This window comes from Mesoplodon bidens, assembly GCF_964165515.1.
Source record: "Mesoplodon bidens genome assembly, chromosome: 10".
NCBI classification, from domain to species: domain Eukaryota; kingdom Metazoa; phylum Chordata; class Mammalia; order Artiodactyla; family Ziphiidae; genus Mesoplodon; species Mesoplodon bidens.
Window position 1 is genome coordinate 82,830,351 of NC_138172.1, and position 18,455 is coordinate 82,848,805.

Consider the following 18,455-nt stretch of genomic DNA (forward strand, 5'->3'; position numbering starts at 1 on the left):
GTAGCCTTATAGGCTTTAGAGCGTCCCGCCAACCTGCCCGCTTTGCGCAGGCGCTGTCAGGGGCCGAGGCCGCGCCCGGGAGCTAGGTGTAGGGGGTGTGGCCAAAGGGCTGAGGGGGTCTCTCGCGCCGGGTAAGGGGCATTCGGGAAGAGTCGGTTGGGGGCGGGAAGGGGCTGAGAGGGGGTACGGGGGTGGGTTCAGGGATCCATAGGGTGGAGGGGTGCAAGGGCAGGGTAAAGGAACAAATGAGGTGGTCCGAACAGCCTTAGAGCTCAGCGTCCAGCAGGGCGAAGACTCATATCTGGGGGAGAGGAGGGAGGGAGAGCAGGCTATTGGGAGATGAGAGAGTGAGGGGCCAGAATAATTTCTTCAGGATAAAAGCAAATTAGGATGTAGGGAGGGATAGGAATCCCAGATTGGGGGAAAAATAGATGAATTCGGGTGGCAGGGTGGGGAGATCTTAAAGACCCCTCTCTCTGCTCTAGGACTCTGGAGAGGTGCGTGGGCGACAGGGATGGAAGCTGAGGAGGCAATAGAGAGAAACTGAGAGGAAGATTGCTGGAAGGGTTTGGATGTGACGTCAGGAAGCTGGCTTTTCTGCCAAGGGGTCTAGGCTGCGTGGATTCCCCGGGGGTCCTGGGTAGGCGTCCTGCCCTACATGTGGCCACGTTCATCGGGGGCCAGGCATTGGGCCAGCGCTTTGATAGGGAAGGACCCAGGAGTCGTGGCTTGGTGGTGTCTGGATGGGCTTCCCCAAGGCCTTGGTGAGCCATGGAGAGAACTCTGGAGACTGGGCTCACAGCCTCTGACCTGCATACCTCCTTTCTCACCTCCATCCAGGAAAGGCAGAGACTGTAGAAACTTAAGGAGGAGGGTTAAGGCACTGCCCAGAATTCTAAAAGTATGAGTAAAACCAGAGCCTCTCTCAGCCTGCCTCAGTAAATTCTCTCCATCTCATGGCTGTTGCCACAGTTCTATCAGGAACCAGATTGAGACAAGCAAGTGATCTTCGGGTATTTCCTACTTCTTTTGGGAAGTAGGATAAGAGGAGCTAAGAGTCAGATGGACCTGGCTGTTATTTAAGGATTATGACTTTGTTATTGTAGGGACTCTCTCTTTGGAAGGTGGCCTGAAAATTGAATTGGAGTGTCCTTGTTTCTCCTGTTGTCCAGGGGAGCATAGATGGCTGGACACAGACTCTAGAGACTTCAAATAATGTGGAAATGTTTCGACCATCAGGTCAGTGGGACCTGGCAAGGGGGCTGGTGATTATGTCTCCCTGGGAAACTGACCATCTTTGTCCTTATGATTCTTCAGGTTCCACTGGGCTGATTCCCCCCTCCCACTTCCAAGTTCGGCCCCTTCCAACTCTGCCAAGAATGGCTCCCACGTGGGTCTCAGATATTCCCCTGGTTCAGCCCCCAGCCCATCAAGATGTCTTAGAGAGGCGGCCAGATAACCAGAGACCTCAAGTGATCATGTGGGAACAGGAAGTTTCTGGCAAAGGGCAGGAGCCAGGGTGGAGAGGCAGGTACAGATCTAATGTTGCTGTTTGCTTGGGCTTGCTTGCCAGTGGCCCTTCTTCCCTGAAATAGATTCCTTACCCCATTTCAGCCCTTAGTTCCATGATTTATTCATTTTTATATAAGCAGTTGTTGCTTACAATGCATAAATAATAGCAGTGTGCTAGATGCTAGGGACAAGGATAACAATGAATAAGGGAGATCCTGATATCAAGGAATTTTATTTTATTTTTGATAATTTTTTTTTAATGAATTTATCTGTTTATTTTATTTTTGGCTGCGTTGGCCTTTGTTGCTGCGCACAGGCTTTCTCCAGTTGCAGTGAGCGGGGGCTACTCTTCGTTGCAGTGTGTGGGCTTCTCATTGCAGTGGCTTCTCTTGTTGCGGAGCACGGGCTGTAGGTGCGCGGGCTCAGTAGTTGTGGCTCGTGGGCTCTAGAACACAGGCTCAGTAGTTGTGGCACACGGGCTTAGTTGCTCTGCGGCATGTGGGACCTTCCTGGAGCAGGGCTCGAACCCGTATCCCCTGCCTTAGCAGGCGGATTCTTAACCACTGCGCCACTAGGGAAGCCCCTATCAAAGGATTTTAAATCCTAAAGGAAGAGATAGGTTGACCCACAGCTGATTGTATTAAGCGTAGTATAAGGCTGAAGAAGTATGGGCTGGGAGTACAGACCGTGTGCTGTGGTAGTAGAGGTTCATTCTGACGGAGCTGACCATGCCATCTGTCAATTTGTTGTCTGTGAAAATTCTTATTCTTGTTTCATGTGTGTCTTTTCCCAAATGTACTGGAACATCATCCTGCCATTTTGTTCTTGAGTGGATTGCAGGTGAGTCTACCTTGGACCTCATCAAAGGGAAAGGAGCATAATGATGAAAGCGGAGCATTGGAGTGAGTGTCAGGAGACAGAGACTCTTTGTGACTAATTTGGCTACCAGCTAGGGGTCCTTCGGCCAGTCACCTCATTTCTCTAGGCTACAGATCTCTGCCACTTAAAAAAGGTGCTGGGAAAAAAAAAAAAAAAAAAAAAAGGTGCTGGGGAATTCCCTGGCGATCCAGTGGTTAGGACTCTGCTTTCACTGCCAAGGGCACAGGTTCAGTCCCTGGTCAGGGCGCCAAGATCCTGCAAGCTGCATGGTGTGGCCAAAAAAAAAAAAAAAAAAAAAAAAAGTGCTGTGGTTCTGGGCCTCAGTGAGGGAGCTGTGTCAAGAGCCATGTTATAAGCTGGTTTCAACTTTATGTGACGCCAGTGGACTGTGCTCTGCAGCGGTTGGGACTATGTAATTCATTGAGGTACTGCACTCTCAGACTTCTCATGTGGTGTACCTGACACTCAATAAATGATTTTAACTAGTGCCTGGCCTCACCATATTGATACTCGTTGCCATGACCTCTCTTTCCACCTCCATCAAACTTTTCCTTGCCCTTAAATCAGAATTCAGAAATCTCTGAGTGTCCTTCCAGCTTCTCCAGTTTAGAACGTGTGGCCTAATGATGTGCACATCTGATGTTTAATACATCCGCCTGTATATTGTCCTCGAGAGAGGTCATGTTCCATGAACTCAGCTAGCCTTTAGGTCCTGTGGGCCCAGATATGCTTAGTAGGGCTGTTGTCAATGATGATGGTGATGGAAAAGCAGAGATCCCCATGGCCCAGCTTCATCCCCTGCCATCTCCCCCTATGGGAGCAGAGGGATCCTCTCCTCCTTCTCCTGTCTCCATTTATGCCTTGGCCACCCTCCCAGCACCAGAGACAGGTCTCACCTGTGCTAACCTGTCTTTGAAGGTCCGTGGAGCTGGCAGGGTCGCAGGCCCTGAGCCAGCAGGCTGAGCTGATCTCTCGGCAGCTGCGAGAGCTGCGGCGGCTCGAGGAGGAGGTCCGGGTGCTGCGGGAGACCTCGCTGCAGCAGAAGATGAGGCTGGAGGCCCAGGCCGTGGAGCTGGAGGCACTGGCACGGGCAGAGAAGGCTGGCCGCGCTGAGGCCGAGGGCCTGCGTGCTGCCCTGGCTGGGGCCGAGGTTGTCCGGAAGAACCTGGAAGAAGGGAGCCAGCGGGAGCTGGAGGACATTCAGAGGCTGCACCAAGAGCAGGTGAATGTGGGCCTGGTAAGGGTTCAGCTGCACAGTGGTGAGCTGGGCAGGAGCTCCCCAGCAAGGAGTAGGCATTGCAGAAAAGGGTGTTGAGATGTTTGCTGAAGGTGAAAGAAACAGGCGACCTGGAAAGAGGGAGAACTTGGACGTGTTGTTCTTATTCAGATTGCCCTTTTCCGCCAGGACTCAGGAGACTTCCCACCACTTGAAGCCCTTCTTCCTCTTCCAATAGGAAGTAGTTTGTCTTTCTACTTTACTCCAGGTACCCAGTTCATCTGGGAACACTGGGAGGGAGAGTGAGGAAGGTGGGAGTGGGGTCCTAAGATGGACTGGGAAGGGGCGATTATACAGTCAGCAAGCATTTATCCGTGCTTGCTCTTTGCCATCCCTGAGACAAGAGCCGGGATACTGGGGTGAGCAAATCAGCCAACTCTCTGCCTTTGTGGGTGGAGCTGACAGCCTAGTGGGGGACGCACACATTCAATGCTTAATTTAATTCTAATTAATTAAATGCAATTGGGAAAAGAGCCATGAAGGAGAAGGACAAAGGAGCCCTGACTGGTCTGGGGGTTTGGGAAGGCCACCCTAACCAGTCGATGTGTTAGGAAATGAAACCATAAAGATACTGGAAGAAAATATGAGTGAATTCCTTTATAACCTGGGAATGGGGAAACCTTTCTACCTGTGAATCAACATCCAGAGCCATTAAAGAAAAGATTGATATATTGACTTTATAATACCAAACTTAGGAATGACAAAATAAAAGTAAAATTAAAGGGTAAGTGATAAACTATAGAAGAATATTTCCAGGTCATATCACAAGAAAAAGCTAATATCCCTACTATATAACATGTGCCTAGAAATCAAGAAGAGAAAGACAGCAGTCCAGGCAGAAAATGGACAGAGGAAATTGTTCAAAGAAAAATATAAAGAGCCTTTAGATTCATGAGAGATGCTTAATGATAAGAAGTTGACATTTGTGTTAAATAGGAGTTGGCGGTGCCACAGTGGTTGGGAGTCCATCTGCCAGTGCAGGGGACATGGGTTCGAACCCTGGTCTGGGAGGATCCCACACGCCGCGGAGCAGCTGGGCCCGTGCGCCACAGCTACTGAGCCTGCGCTCTGGAGCCTGCGAGCTACAACTGCTGAGGCCCACGTGCCTAGAGCCCATGCTCTGCAGTGGGAGGGGCCACCACAATGAGAGACCCGTGCGCGGTGGCGAGGAGTGGCCCCCGCTGGCCGCAGCTGGAGGGGGCCTGTGCATGGCAACGAAGACCCAGTGCAGCTATAAATAAATAAATAAATAAATAAATAAACTAATTAATTAAAATAAAAAAATAGGAGTTAGCTGGTGGGCAGGCATGTGGGGAGGTGATGGGGGCTGGTGTGACACTTGGCTGCATGTAGATGTGAACGGGAGGAGGCCAGAGGGGCCTGAGTGCAGGCGACGAGAGGGGCTCTGGGTGTTGGGGTGGAGTGTGAGGCCTTGGGCCTGTTCAACTTTATACTTTACCTTAAGAGCAATGGGTAACTGCTGAAAGGTTTTAACAAGGAAATTACATGATCAGATTTATATTTTATGTGTAAAAGGACGAGTTTTGTGATTCGTGTCCAAAAAGCTCACAGTGACTATGGTATAGAGATAGGGCTAGAGGCGGGCAGACCGGAAGTGAGGGCAGCCACTTCCCCTCCTTCACCGGCCGAACCATGACTCCTTCAGTGTATCTGACACCCTTAACTACTGTTGGTGGTGCTGCAAGGAAAGGACAAGCTCCCTGCCTTCCTAGGGCTTCCTTCTGGATGGGGGGAAGCAGACAGTAAGCACGTGCAGAAGCAGGATCATTTCATAATGATAAGAAGTGCAGGAAGGGCACAAACAGGGGATAGGACGGCGCAGGTGCTGGGTAGGGAGTAGCGGTCCGGGGAGGCCTTCCCCACGAGGCGGCATCACTGAGGTCTGAGGAGCTGGGGGAAGCCAAGCCTCCAGGTAGACTCTGAGGTGGGAAAGAGCAGACCTGTTGGGGGGACAGTGGGAGAGCACTGTGGCTGGGGCAGAGCGGGCAGTGGGAGAAACAGGACAGAGGACAGAGCTCAGAGAAGCTGAGGCCAGGGCACGACAGGTTTCACAGGCCCAGGGAAGAAGCTGCTCTGAACGCCGTGGTAAGCCATTGGAGGCTTCTAAGAGTGGTCAGGAGATGGTTGCCATTGTCCAGGCCAGAGATGAGGGTGGGTTACCTCAGGTTGGTGGCACTGGATATGGAGAGAAGTAACAATGTTTCGGCAGGAGACCTGACAGGAACTGCTGGTGGATTGGAGGGTGATGGGGAGTGAAGCACCAAGGATGGTCTCCGTTCTGCTGTGCACAGTTGGGTGATTTCTTGGGTGCTTGTCCAGCGGATTTGGAAAGCCCAGGTGTGGGCGAGCTGGCCCCTGCTGAGCCCTCCCTTCTCTCCACAGCTCTCCTCCCTGACACAGGCTCACCAGGAGGCTCTTTCCAGTTTGACTAGCAAAGCTGGGGGCCTGGAGAAGTCTCTGAGTAGTCTGGAAACCAGGAGGTCAGGAGAAGCCGAAGAGCTGGCTGCGGCCCAGAGGGAGGCCGAGCTGCTGCGGAAGCAGCTGAGGTGAGTGGGCGGGTGGGCGACTGAAGGGCAGGTGGTCTGGCATTCGGTGGGTTGGTGGGTGGGCTGGGTCTCCAGGGTGCCCCCCGATGGCTACCCTGCTCCCACCCCAACCCTAGGAAGACCCAAGAGGATTTGGAGGCTCAGGTGACCTTGGTTGAGAACCTAAGGAGGTACGTGGGGGAGCAGGTCCCTCCCGAGGTCCACAGTCAGATGTGGGAATCAGAGCGACAGGAGCTTCTAGAAACCGTGCAGGTGAGAGAGTGCTGGGCATGGGGTGGGACATGAGGGCTCAGGTCCTGGGCGAGGGGGCCCTGGAGAAGAGCACAGTCCCTAGGAGAGAAGGCAGTGCTGTCAAGGGGCACACAGACTGGCCGCCGCCCGAGGGCCACTGGGAGACCCTGCAAGAGGTAGCTGTCCTCTCTCTCTCTCTCCCCCGACCCCGCCCGAAGCACCTGCAGGAGGACCGGGCCGTCCTGCACACCACCGCGGAGCTGCTGCAGGTGCGCGTGCAGAGCCTCACGCACATCCTCTGCATGCAGGAGGAGGAGCTGGCCCGGAGGGTAGGCCCCTGGCCCAGGCCCCTCACCCCCGGGTGCCCCCTGTGCGTGGGAGGAGTTGATGTGCCGCTCCTAGAACCTGCCCCTGTCTTTCTTCCCCTGAACACCTCTTCTTGCTCTGGCTCCTGACGCCTGGGCAGGACAGAAGAAATAAAACCCACCTCCTTCCTCTGCTGCCGCAGGAGCCCACACTCTCCCCACCTCCTCCACCCTCAGGTTCAGCCTTCAGACTGCCTGGAGCCCGAGTTCACCAAGAAGTGCCAGTCCCTACTGAAGCGCTGGCGGGAGAAGGTGTTTGCCCTTATGGTGCAGCTGAAGGCACAGGAGCTGGAGCACAGAGAAAGCGTGGAGCAGCTGAAGGGACAGGTCGCCTGGCTCTCCCCCAGCTCCCTGCTCCTTACAGGAGGGGTGGCATTTATTCACCACATACTTGGGTGGTTCCCACATGCTGGCAGCACAGCCCTGAGCAAAGGCTGACAAGGACCTGCTCTCATGAGCCTTACGTTCTGTGAGGTGGGCCGGCCTCCCCCAGAAGGTGACAGTGTCCAAGGATGGGTGGGTGGCATGGGCAGAGGCTGGCCACGGGTCCTGGTGGGTCGGTCACAGGGTAGTTCCTTAAGGTGTGGGCATGGGGAACATGCCTCTGGAAGGAAACCTGGACCCAGACTCCATTCTTAGGAACCCGGGCTTACTGTCTCCATGTGTGGCCTTCTTTCAGAGACCCCTGCACCTGCCCTTTCCTTCCCAGCGCCTCCCCTACAGCTTTGGCTCTCGACCGGCCTCCTCTCCTCCCCCAGGTGGCAGAGCTCCAGGAAGGAGTCAAAACCCAGTGCCAAGAGCAGGCCATCCTGCAGCGCTCCCTGCAGGACAAAGCTGCAGAGGTGGAGGTAGAGCGGATGGGTGCCAAGGTCAGTGTCTGAGACGGGCAGAGGCTGAGGGAGGGCAGGGAAACCCCAGGGAGGGGGACACTTTTGGTTTGTATTGGCTGTACCACGTGGCATGCGGGATCTTAGTTCCCCGAACCAGGGATCAGACCCGTGCCCCCTGCAGTGGAAGCGAGCAGTCTTCACCACTGGACTGCCAGGGAAGTCCTGAGGGGACCATTTTCTTTACCGTATCCTTCCTAGGCCCTGCAGACGGAGCTGAGCCGCATTCAGGAGGCCCGGCGCCGGGAGCAGCAGCAGACAGCCACAGCGGAAGAGCAGCTGAAGCTTGTGGCCGATGCTGTCAGCAGGTATCTGGGATGCAGCGTGGGTGGAGTAGCATTTCTGCTTCGACAGCTTCCTGGGCATCTTGGAGTTTAAGAGCCTCAGGCAAGAGGGGCTAGAAAGCTGGCCGTGTGGAAGGATGCAGGGCTGGAGGTATGTAGCCCTGTAAAATCTTTGTGTTTGTTTTTTCCTGGGGCAACCCCCCTCCACATTCACAGCAGGGTCACTTGTTATGACTCCCACCCACTGCGTGTTTGGCTGGAGATGAGGTATTACTAACTTCCTCTTGCAGTTAGTAATGGCTTGAGCTAAATAGAGCACCTAGGAGGGTCTCCACCTTCAGAACTGTTGGAGGATGGGGAATGTGGACACTTGATCTTTCTTCCTTCCCTCCTTCCTCTCTTTCTCTCTTTCTTTCTCTCTCTCTCTCTCTCTCTCCCTCCCTCTCTCTCTCTCTCTTTCTTTCAAATTTTGCACGCATGCCCTGTTGAGTTGAAAAAAATTTAATCTATTTTTTTTAAAGCTGAACATCCACAGGTATACCTCTTTTTTTTTTTTTTTTGCGGTACGCGGGCCTCTCACTGTTGTGGCCTCTCCCGTTGCGGAGCACAGGCTCCGGACGCGCAGGCTCAGCGGCCACGGCTCACGGGCCCAGCCGCTCCGCGGCATGTGGGATCTTCCCGGACCGGGGCACGAACCCATGTCCCCTGCATTGGCAGGCGGACTCTCAACCACTGCGCCACCAGGGAAGCCCGGTATACCTCTTTTTATTGTACTTTGCTTTATTAACTTCACAGATGCTGCTACAAATCGAAGGTTTGTGGCAACTCTGTGTTGAGCAAGTCTACTGGTGCCATTTTTTTTCCAACTGCATTGTTTTAAAATTAATGCTATTTTTAAATGTTTACTTGTTTTTTCAGACGTAATGCTATTGTACACTTAATGGACTACAGTATAGCATAAACATAACTTTTATATGCACTGGGAACCCAGAAAATTCGTGTGACTCGCTTTACTGCAGTTCCCCCCCTTATTTATTTATTTATTTGTTTATTTTTTTTTAACATCTTTATTGGAGTATAATTGCTTTACAATGGTGTGTTAGTTTCTGCTATATAACACAGTGAATCAGCTATACATATACATATATCCCCATATCTCTTCCCTCTTGCGTCTCCCTCCTACCCTCCCTATCCCACCCCTCTAGGTGGTCACAAAGCACCGAGCTGATCTCCCTGTGCTATGCAGCTGCTTCTCACTAGCTATCTATTTAACGTTTGTTAGTATATGTAAGTCCATGCCACTCTCTCACTTCGTCCCAGCTTACCCTTTCCCCTCCCTGCCAGTTTCCTTTTTAATCAATTGCAAGCCTGTCTCTCATACCAACTTCCTAGGTGTTTCCTTCACAGCTATTGTTAGATAACCTTTAGAAAGACCTCTAAGGAGAAGCACAGGTTTCTTTGCACAGGTAACAACCTCTCCTCGGCTTTGGACATGGGGACACGGAGGCGGTCTGAGGAGAGCTCTCAGCACAGTGCCTGGCTTATTGTCTGCATTCTGTAAATGTTCACTTTTCCCATGAGGCTCTTCTAGATGGATCACATAACAGTTTCGGCTTAGAAAAATTGTGATGCAGGGTGGGTCCTTGCCTACCATCCCTTTCTGTTGGATTTTTACCTTGAGGACTAATTTAACCAAAAAAAAATTTTTTTGAGAAAAATTTCAAGCGTGCGTGGCATTAGAGACACTAGTTATGATGAACTACTGCCCAGATTCAATCCATTGCATGTACCTCCTACCTCCAGGAAGACAGAAAGATACACTGTGGACAGGGTTTTACTTTGATACCAGGACATTACTGAAATGGTCCTTGCTAATGATTTATTGCCAAAAAGTCCACGTGGCCTAAAACAACCCAAGCTCGGATTGTTGCCAGGTTTGTTAGTCTCTTGGTGGCTTGGAGATCCTGTCAGGAAAAGGCTTTCATAAGAGCCACAGTAGGTGTTGGAAGCACCCGCTCAAACAATTTTCAGATAAAAGTGATCTCTGCTGTACTGCTAGGGATACAGCCTTCAGCCTTTGTCGTGCGCTTATTTTCCCCCTGGGTGCTGCATAGCCCCTCCTCCCAGGGGACCCGTTTAGACTTCTCAACTTCCATGAGCCACGTTGATCCTGCTTTGGGCACAGCCAGCTGATAAAGCACGTGGACCCGGCCTTTGTTGGTATCAGGGACTTGTTAGAGAGGATAACTTTGATCTCTGATACATAATAGTGATCAAAAAGCAGATCGTGAGAAATAAGCTTAGCACATTGCCTGAAAAGATGTACAATCATTTAATGCCTTCTTGGGGCAAACTGATGGAAGCTATGGGCTTTGTTCCATAGAAGAATGCACATAAGTTCATACACCCGAAAAGTGGCATATGGCGGCAGGAGACTCCCCAAACCTGGAGACGCACCTGGAGGCCTGAGATGCAAAAGTCTAAATCAGCTAGAGATAAGCCTGCTTTAGGGCACTTGTTTTAGCCCCCCCATAGAATCAATGTTACTGAACCCTTTACTTTGTGATGGCATCTGAGTCCAGATAAGGTGCGACCCCATGAACCTGATTATTGTTTTTACTGTAGGATTGTTTTGAAAGACACTGATTGCAAGGACGCAAATGAGAAGCTTATGTAGATTTTGGGACCAGGAATAGTTGCGCCTTTTTTTTTTTTTTTTTGGTCTGGACCGCACAGCATGTGGGATCTTAGTTCCCCCGACCAGGGATCAAACCCACACCCCCTGCAGTGGAAGTACGGAGACTTAACCACTGGACCTCCAGGGAAGTCCCTAGCTGTGCTTTTCTTATGAGCAACTGCATCATTTTTATTTGACAATCACTAAGGGGCTTAAGCTCTCAGTTTTCTTTCACGACTGGCAGGGCACAGCATTGGGGCCCCTACTCTTGGCTTCAGCTTCTCTTGTCCTTGCTCTGATTTCCCCTTCCCTGCTTTCCCCACGTACATAGCAATACAGGATAGAGGGGATCAAGTCCTTTTGGAAATAAGATGGGGTTGAAGGGTCATGACTTTGTGTCTTCTCCAGCTTTCAGACCTGGCTCCAGAGTGCCGTGACGGAGGTGAAGCAGGCCGCAGCCCGGCTGCCTGGCCTCAGCAGCCGAGTCAGCTATGCCGTCCGCAAGGTCCACACCATTCAGGGTGGGTAGGGCAACTGCCAGATGCGTCCTGCCCCTCCCGTTGCCCCACCAGCTCCCTCATCCTACACCCACCCTCCTGCCTCCTCCTTACCAGTCCGGGCATCTCCCGTTTTCCCTCTTCTCCACAAGCTCACCTCTCTGTTGCTCTCTGCCTTTTCTTCCCCAGGCCTGATGGCTCGAAAACTGGCCCTTGCTCAGCTGCGCCAGGAGAGGTGAAGTTTGGGCCACTTTGAGGTGGATCAGGGGCAGGAGTGGGGCTTTAAGGTGTTGGTTGCTGGGACCCAAAAAAACGAAGATGGAGGAAGGATGGGGGCTTAGGGGTCAGGCAGCTGGGTGATTCCCCCCATCTCTGTTTCCCTTCCCTGTCTCAGCTGCCCCCGACCCCCACCGGCCACGGATATGAGCCTGGAGTTGGAGCAGCTGCGGGAGGAACGGAACCGTCTGGACGCAGAACTGCAGCTGAGTGCCCACATCATCCAGCAGGAGGTGGGCCGGGCCCGGGAGCAAGGTACACCTGGTCCTCAAGTCCCCGAGCTTGAGCCGGGGCCAGAGTCTGAGTCTGGGGGGTGAAGAGGAAGAAGGAAGAGCTGGGGTCTAGGGTATGGAGAAGCCTGAGTGGGCACCACATCTTCCCAGGGGAGGCGGAGCGGCAGAAGCTGAGCCAAGTGGCCCAGCAGCTGGAACAGGAGCTGCAGTGCACCCAGGAGTCCCTGGCCAGTTTGGGGCTGCAGCTGGAGGCGGCTCGCCAGGGCCAGCAGGAGAGCACGGCGGAGGCTGCCAGTCTCCGGCAGGAGCTGACCCAGCAGCAGGAGGTCTACGGGCAAGGTGTGCAGGAGGGGACGCGGGCAGACCCATGGTGGGGGCGGGGGTGGGAACCATGAACCGAGGCTCCCCTGACACCCCACGTGCACCTCCACCCCAGCGCTGCAGGAGAAGGTGGCCGAAGTGGAGACTCGACTGCGGGAGCAGCTCTCAGAATCAGAAAGGAGACTGAACGAGGCTCGCAGGGAACACACCAAGGCCGGTGAGATTGGCTGGGGTGGACGTAGGTTTTCAGGAAGAAGAAAGTGTTGAGGCATGAGGTTGTTTTTAAAACTTTATTTTTAAAGCTTTTTTGAAGTGTGCGAGTCATGAAGTTATCAAGGAAGATGAGTTCTCAGGTGGTAAACACCCCTATGTAGCCAGCACCCAGATCAAGCAACAGCACTTGACCAGCCCTGGATCCCCTGCAGCCCCTCCCAGTCACCCCCCTCCGCAAAGGCAGTCTGACATCTCATACCAACGATTACCCCCAACTTTTTATTGGGAAACATTTCAAACACCTAGCCAAGTTACAAGAATCCTGTAATGGACGCTCATATACCTTCTCTGGTTAGAGGCGGCAGTTAATAACCTTTGGTCACATTTCCTGTCTGTCTGTATATATACACATACTGATATATAAACATTTTGGGGGGAATTATTGAAAGTAGGTTGCACACATCCTGACTGTTCAGCTGCATCTCCCACAAATAGGATATTTTCTTCTGTAACCTCAATACCATTGTCACACTTTAAGAAAATGAACATGAATTGCACAAAATCTGATATCCAGTCCCTATTCAGATTTCCCCTGCAGGACTCTGGGAAGCTTCAGTGATGGGGGAGGTACTTTGGGTTCGCAGATTCATAGGATCCTAGAGCGTCAGACTCCCCTCTGTACGGAAGACTGAAAGCCACAACGTGTCAGTGGCTCACCTGAGTCACAGAGCTGGGGACCCGGTGTTCCTGCCCATCCTTCCAGGCTTGTTTTCACGGTGCCTCATGGCCTCTAGGCTGCCCAACACCCGTCCCCTCTGTGGCCTGGCTTTCCCGTAGTGGTCTCCCTGCGCCAGATCCAGCGCAAAGCCACCCGGGAAAAGGAGCGGAACCAGGAGCTGCGGCGCCTGCAGGATGAGGCCCGAAAGGAGGAGGGACAGCGGCTGACCCAGCGCCTGAAGGAGCTGGAGAGAGACAAGAACCTCATGCTGGTAGGAGGCAGAGATGGGGTTCTTCACAGGGAGCAGGGCTGTGGAAAGGGGAGGGGACTCTGCCCGGGCTTGGTGGCATTTAACCCTCTCCTTCCCAGGCCACCTTGCAGCAAGAGGGTCTCCTCTCCCGTTACAAGCAGCAGCGACTGTTGGCAGTTCTTCCTTCCCCAGCGGATAAGGGGTTACCTGTGGAGTCCAGCCCCAGGCCCTCAGAGTCTTCAGCGCCTGCACCTCCGGCAGCCGCCCTATGCACCAAGGAGTCCATCAAAGGTAAGGGACAGATGGCGGGGGACTTCAGGCATCTCTCCTCCAGGCACTCTGGAATGCATGAGCCTTGTTCTCTGTGACCCCTGGAGGCCCACAGCCTCTCTTATTCACGCCCGCCTTGGACCAGGAGCCTTCTCCCTCGTAACCCTCACATCCTGCGGCGTGACTGTGACAGCCTTCTCTTGTCCACCTCCTGTCCCTTGGGGTCTTCTTTCCCAGGATCCCTTTCTGTCCTGCTCGATGACTTGCAGGGCCTGAGTGAGGCCATTTCCAAAGAGGAAGCTATTTGTGAAGGAGACAGCCAGACCTCTTCTTCTGTCTGCCTCTGAGCAGCTGCGAGGACCGGAGGGGTGAGGATGGAGGGAGGAGTGGGTTGGGGAGGGCGCCCAGCCCAGCTCCCTTCCCGTCCAGCTGCTCTCGGGGACAGCCACCAAGATGTTGTGAATTCTCCCATAGCTCAATAAAGATGACTACAGTAGGAGCCGCTGTTTGGACAGTTCTCTCTGGAAATAAAAGGAAATTTTCTCCCTGCAGCCTCTCTTGTCCAGGAAATGTGAGAAGTGGTCCCCCACACAGCTCTTTCTCTAGATGATTCCTTTTTCGAAACCCCTTTCCTAGGCTGCCCAGGAAGTTTTTGGAGAAGCTCCAGGTTTCTTTTTATTCTCAACTTTCGTTTTAAAACTACCTCTGGAAGGTGATCAGTGCCAGGAATGAAGCAGATAAAATATTCACATGTTGGACAGGAATCGCAGATCCAGGCAGCATCCTGCCCCGGGGGCCACTGTGGTGGGCTTGACGGGTGGGTCCCTGCTCCCGTGGCACTTACAGTCCAGTGGGAGAGACAGACGATGGGCAAGGACTTACATGAACAAATGAGCGTTTCAAACAATAATAAGTGCTATGAATATGAAGAGAAAAAAGAAATGACAGTGATGTGGTAGAAACTGGCTATGTGGGGAGGGGCGGCATTAGATGGGGGGACAGGCAAGGCCTCTCTCAGGAGGGATGTGGTGCTGAGGCCGGAGCGAGGTGAGGCGCAGGCTGTGCAGCCCCCTGGGAGGAGCACGAGGGTGGGCACAGGCTGGGCAGGCGCAGAGGCTGGAGGGAGCCCGAGGGAGGAGGATGCAGGGAGAGGCCAGGCCTGGTGGAGCTTGGAGTTTACTCTAAATCAGTAGAAAGTCCTTAGAGTACTTTTAAAACTGGGGACAGCCACACGATTTGACTTACATTTTTAAGAGATCTGTTGGCTGGCTGTGGAGGATGGGTTTGGGGTGTGGCAGCGGGATGAGGAGAGAGAGGAATGAAGTCCTCGAAAGTGAGCCACGAGGGACAGTGGTGTCCCTTACTGTGGGGGAGCAGACCCGGTGGGGGACAACCCGGGGAGGAAGTGAGTTCTGTTTTGGACACGTTACTTCTGAGAGGCTCATGAGATGTCCAGGCAGAGGAGTCCTTGCTAAGGAAAAGTTCTAGGGGGATCTCTGAACGACTCAGACCAGACAGACTGACAACTGAAGGAGGAGGGGAGAGAAGGGGTGGGCACAGAGTTCACACCAGGGACACAGAGAGGGGCTCAAGGGGCAGCGAGGAGGATTCCAGAGGGAGGAGAAAGGCTGAGAGGCCAGCGGGAGCTGAGGCAACTTCTTCCCGAGCCTCTGGGTGTGACTGATGGAACCAGCCCTGGGGTGGGGAGAAGGAATCAGGATGTCCTTGTACTTTCTCCTTCACCTGCAGTCACCCCAGGTGGCTCCTGGATGAAATTCTCAGATGTCACTGCGTGGGAGGCCCCCTTCACGCCTGGAGAAGGCATATGCTGGGAAGTGGAAGTTCCGGGAAGGGCTGAGCCCCAAGGAGAGGGTTCACACTGGGATGGGTGGGGGAGGCTCGGCGTACTAGCTGAGACCGTTCTAGCTGTGTCCCAGCTGTTCAAGGGAGCACTCCCTGTCCTCCCCCCAATTGCCCACCCCCTGTCCGGCATCCTGCCTCCCAGCCCCTGTAATTACACTGCTTCCCCACGCGTGGTTTGCTCCCATTCCTTGGCTTCCAATGACCTTGAGGGATTAGAGGTAGAAGTCCCTGTTATTAGGGGTTGCTGCAGGGTGTGTATGAAGGAGGACATGAAAACAATGGTGGGGAGACCAAGGTCTGGGTCATCGATAAAGCCTGGGTGGCTGGGTCCTGAGCTGGGGGTCTAAAATGAGGGACACCACCATCAGAGGTTACACATTAGCCATGGCCTTCCAAATGGGTTTGACCAGTTAGGTTCGGATGTGATTCCTTGTGTGACTGGGCTGGTCCCTCCCCAGAGATTGGCCTCCTCTTCCCCCTCCTCCCCTATAAAGCCTCTTGGGGTTCCCAAGCACCCAGACTCAGCCGACCCCTGACTTTGGGGGCCAGGAGACAGGCAAGATGCTCAACTGGAAGCTGCTGGGGATCCTGGTCCTTTGCCTGTTTTGCTGGAGGTGAGCTGGGAATAGAGGCCCGGAGTGTGATTTGGGGTGATGGGGGACGGTAAAGATGAGGCAAGGGTGAGATGGAGGCATAGGGATAGGGAGATCCTGGGAATTCACATAAGGGGGAGAGTTAAGGGGATGGAGGTGATGCGGGAAGGTGCATTTTAGCACAGAATAAATGTTTTGCTGGTTTGGGTGTAGCTCCATGTGGCCATTTAGATCAGCATTCAGGTGTGGGGCGAGTATTCCTCAGAGCTGAGGTCCGTGTTAAGGGGGTGGAGGTCATCGTAGAGATGGGGTCTTGGTGCCACGGGGGGCCAGGGTGTAGACAGCTTTGGGACTGCAGACACATATAGCGGCCCTAGCAGTGTGATGTCCCAGCCACGGTTGGATGGAGCTTATGTGGGTGGAGCAGGGGATCCTGTCAGTTTAAAGTTGGTCCAGTCAATAGTTCAGGACAGCGTTGCATGTCATTTTAAGATCACTTTACTATTTTGTGAATGTGTGAGAGTTGCTTTTGAGTTTTGTTTGTGGGATCAGCTCAGGCTGTGGTCCATCGCAGAGAGGTGATGCTCCCTGGGTCCGTAGCTACGGGGAGAGGGGGGATCCTCACAACCTCTTATCTTTCTCCTTCCTCCTCTACAGGCATCTCAGGCAGGGGAGACCATCCATCTCCCTCATCCACAGAGCCCTCAGAGGAGGAGGGTCCCCTGACATTGCCTCAGGGCCCCCCAATCCCTGGTGACCCCTGGCCATGGGTACCCCCTTCTCTTTGAGGACCTTCCACCTCCAGGCCCCAGTCGTCCCTGGAGAGACCTGCCTGAATCTGGAGTCTGGCCTCCTGTACCCACTAGAACTGATCCCCCTCAACCTCCCCGGCCTGATGACCCCTGGCCAGCCGGACCCCAGCCTCCAGAAAACCCCTGGCCACCTGCTTCTAAGGTGGGCCACGGATCTCAGGAGGAGCCAGATCTTGACCCACCCCAGGAGGAGTACAGATAATGGATCCCCCAGAGGTATCCTGGGCCTCTGCCCTCAAGCCCATCTCTACCCTTCTGATTTCCCTTGAATTCTCCCCAATTTAGCCTAACTCCTTAATTCCTTTCCTCATTCCTTCAGTTTTATTCTGAACCCGGAAGGTGTTGTTCTCAATATTTTCTGTCCCCTCTTGAGATCAGTATTTAGCCCCCGCCTCCCCCTTCTTTTTCCTCTGACAGCCAAAGTGAACACCCCCACCTCACCTCCAGTCCTCTCCCCTCCCACCGCCTCTTCCCCACCCCTGGGACTCTCCGGGCAGGGCTGGCAGCACTGTGTTCTCTGCTGCCACCTGGTGGCCACCAGCTGGGAACTACCAGGAGACCATGGTGCTTCCATGAAATGGAAAAACAAAACCATGTTTTCTAATTTTGACTCCAGGCTGCGTCTTTGCCAATGAGCAGGACTTTGAACATTCAGATGCCCTCATAACAGCCATGGACCTACAGAGATCTGGAAGTCATCTGAGTTCCTATCTTGCCCATATGCATAGGGATGTGGAACTCAGCCAGTGGAGGGTTGGAAATGCAACTATCAGAGTTACAAGGACATTCAGACCCACATTTCTCCCATTCTGGGATCCCTATTTTGGAGAATGAGAAACCAAGTTAAGTCTCTCTTTAATAGCTTATGGTTTGCATACCTCTGGCTGAACATGAAAACTCTCCCAGGGGGATGTGGGCAGGACTAAGTTTTAAGGGGATCAATTTCCAGAAGCATATGTGTCCCTTCCTAAAATGAATCTGCCTGAAAACTGTGTTCTCCTTTTCCACATGCCTCCATTAACAAGTGACCCTTCTCTCACTAGACAGAGGAAGGCCGAGCTCTCTCGCCCACCCTGAACTGAACCTGGGTGCTCTTCCTGGAGCTACCAAATGAAGTCAATGGAAAATAAAAATCAGCCCTTTCCATCTCATGAAGAGATGAATTTTTAGTAGAAGTTTACTTTTCTGTTTAATCATTGTCAATATTTGTAGTTTTGATCAATTGCATCTTTTAATAATTGTAATTATAAACCCAGGGCAGAATAATTGTTTTTAATATAGTCTTATGGTCACAGGGAAATAAATTCCAATTTATTGATATGTACATATTTTTGTTATAGAGATATACAATAAAAGACTTTCCAAAAAGACACTAAAATACAAAAAAGGTGATACAATGAAAACAATATTTCATTAGGACCAAACTCTATAGGGAAAATGAAATGGAAAAAGGAACTAAAAAGAAAAATAAATGAGGTAAATTTGCTGACTGGCTAGTGGACTTGTTCACTTATTAAAAGGGTGTTAATGAACATGAAAGGGCTATGGTGTTATATTCCATCCACTACATTTAAAAGAGTGATGTGACTTTCTAAATATATAAGTATTTACAATTTCCCAGAAAGTGTACCCTTTGCAGTATTTAAACTGAAGATTAAAAATGTTAGTTGTTGGGCTTCCCTGGTGGCGCAGTGGTTGAGAGTCCGCCTGCCAATGCAGGGGACACTGGTT

The 18,455-nt window shown here is 52.6% G+C and overlaps 2 protein-coding genes across 6 annotated transcripts; both read left to right on the plus strand.

The window, feature by feature from the left end:
• The first annotated feature begins 5 nt into the window (after positions 1–5).
• CCHCR1 (coiled-coil alpha-helical rod protein 1) lies at positions 6–13,955 on the plus strand. Of its 5 annotated transcripts, XM_081245899.1 has the most exons (19): positions 6–131; positions 1,107–1,239; positions 1,318–1,531; positions 2,343–2,414; positions 3,310–3,613; positions 6,071–6,234; positions 6,351–6,486; positions 6,684–6,794; positions 7,008–7,157; positions 7,589–7,699; positions 7,919–8,025; positions 11,087–11,199; positions 11,365–11,410; positions 11,570–11,706; positions 11,835–12,023; positions 12,121–12,222; positions 13,056–13,207; positions 13,306–13,477; positions 13,694–13,955. In XM_081245899.1, exons 2-19 carry the CDS (start codon positions 1,224–1,226, stop codon positions 13,801–13,803), a joined length of 2,406 nt encoding a protein of 801 aa, XP_081102025.1. In that variant the 5' UTR covers positions 6–131; positions 1,107–1,223; the 3' UTR covers positions 13,804–13,955. The 5 variants fall into 5 exon arrangements, 4 of the variants coding, with proteins under 4 accessions (XP_081102025.1, XP_081102027.1, XP_081102026.1 ...); XR_014016825.1 differs by lacking the exon at positions 13,694–13,955 and having other exon boundaries at positions 7,510–7,699; positions 13,306–13,445; XM_081245901.1 differs by lacking the exon at positions 6,684–6,794.
• A 1,810-nt stretch (positions 13,956–15,765) lies between these two features.
• Positions 15,766–17,928, plus strand: PSORS1C2 (psoriasis susceptibility 1 candidate 2). Its single transcript, XM_081245971.1, is given in 5 exon segments — positions 15,766–15,922; positions 15,924–15,933; positions 16,570–16,691; positions 16,693–16,940; positions 17,341–17,928. Coding segments are annotated over 4 exon segments (408 nt in total). The 5' UTR covers positions 15,766–15,880; the 3' UTR covers positions 16,927–16,940; positions 17,341–17,928.
• Positions 17,929–18,455: the final 527 nt, after the last annotated feature.

Coding starts and splice junctions, on each gene's coding strand:
- CCHCR1 (XM_081245899.1), top strand. Junction 11,411..11,569: donor GCTCAGCTGCGCCAGGAGAG/GTGAAGTTTGGG, acceptor TCCCTGTCTCAG/CTGCCCCCGACCCCCACCGG. Junction 11,707..11,834: donor GGGCCGGGCCCGGGAGCAAG/GTACACCTGGTC, acceptor ACATCTTCCCAG/GGGAGGCGGAGCGGCAGAAG.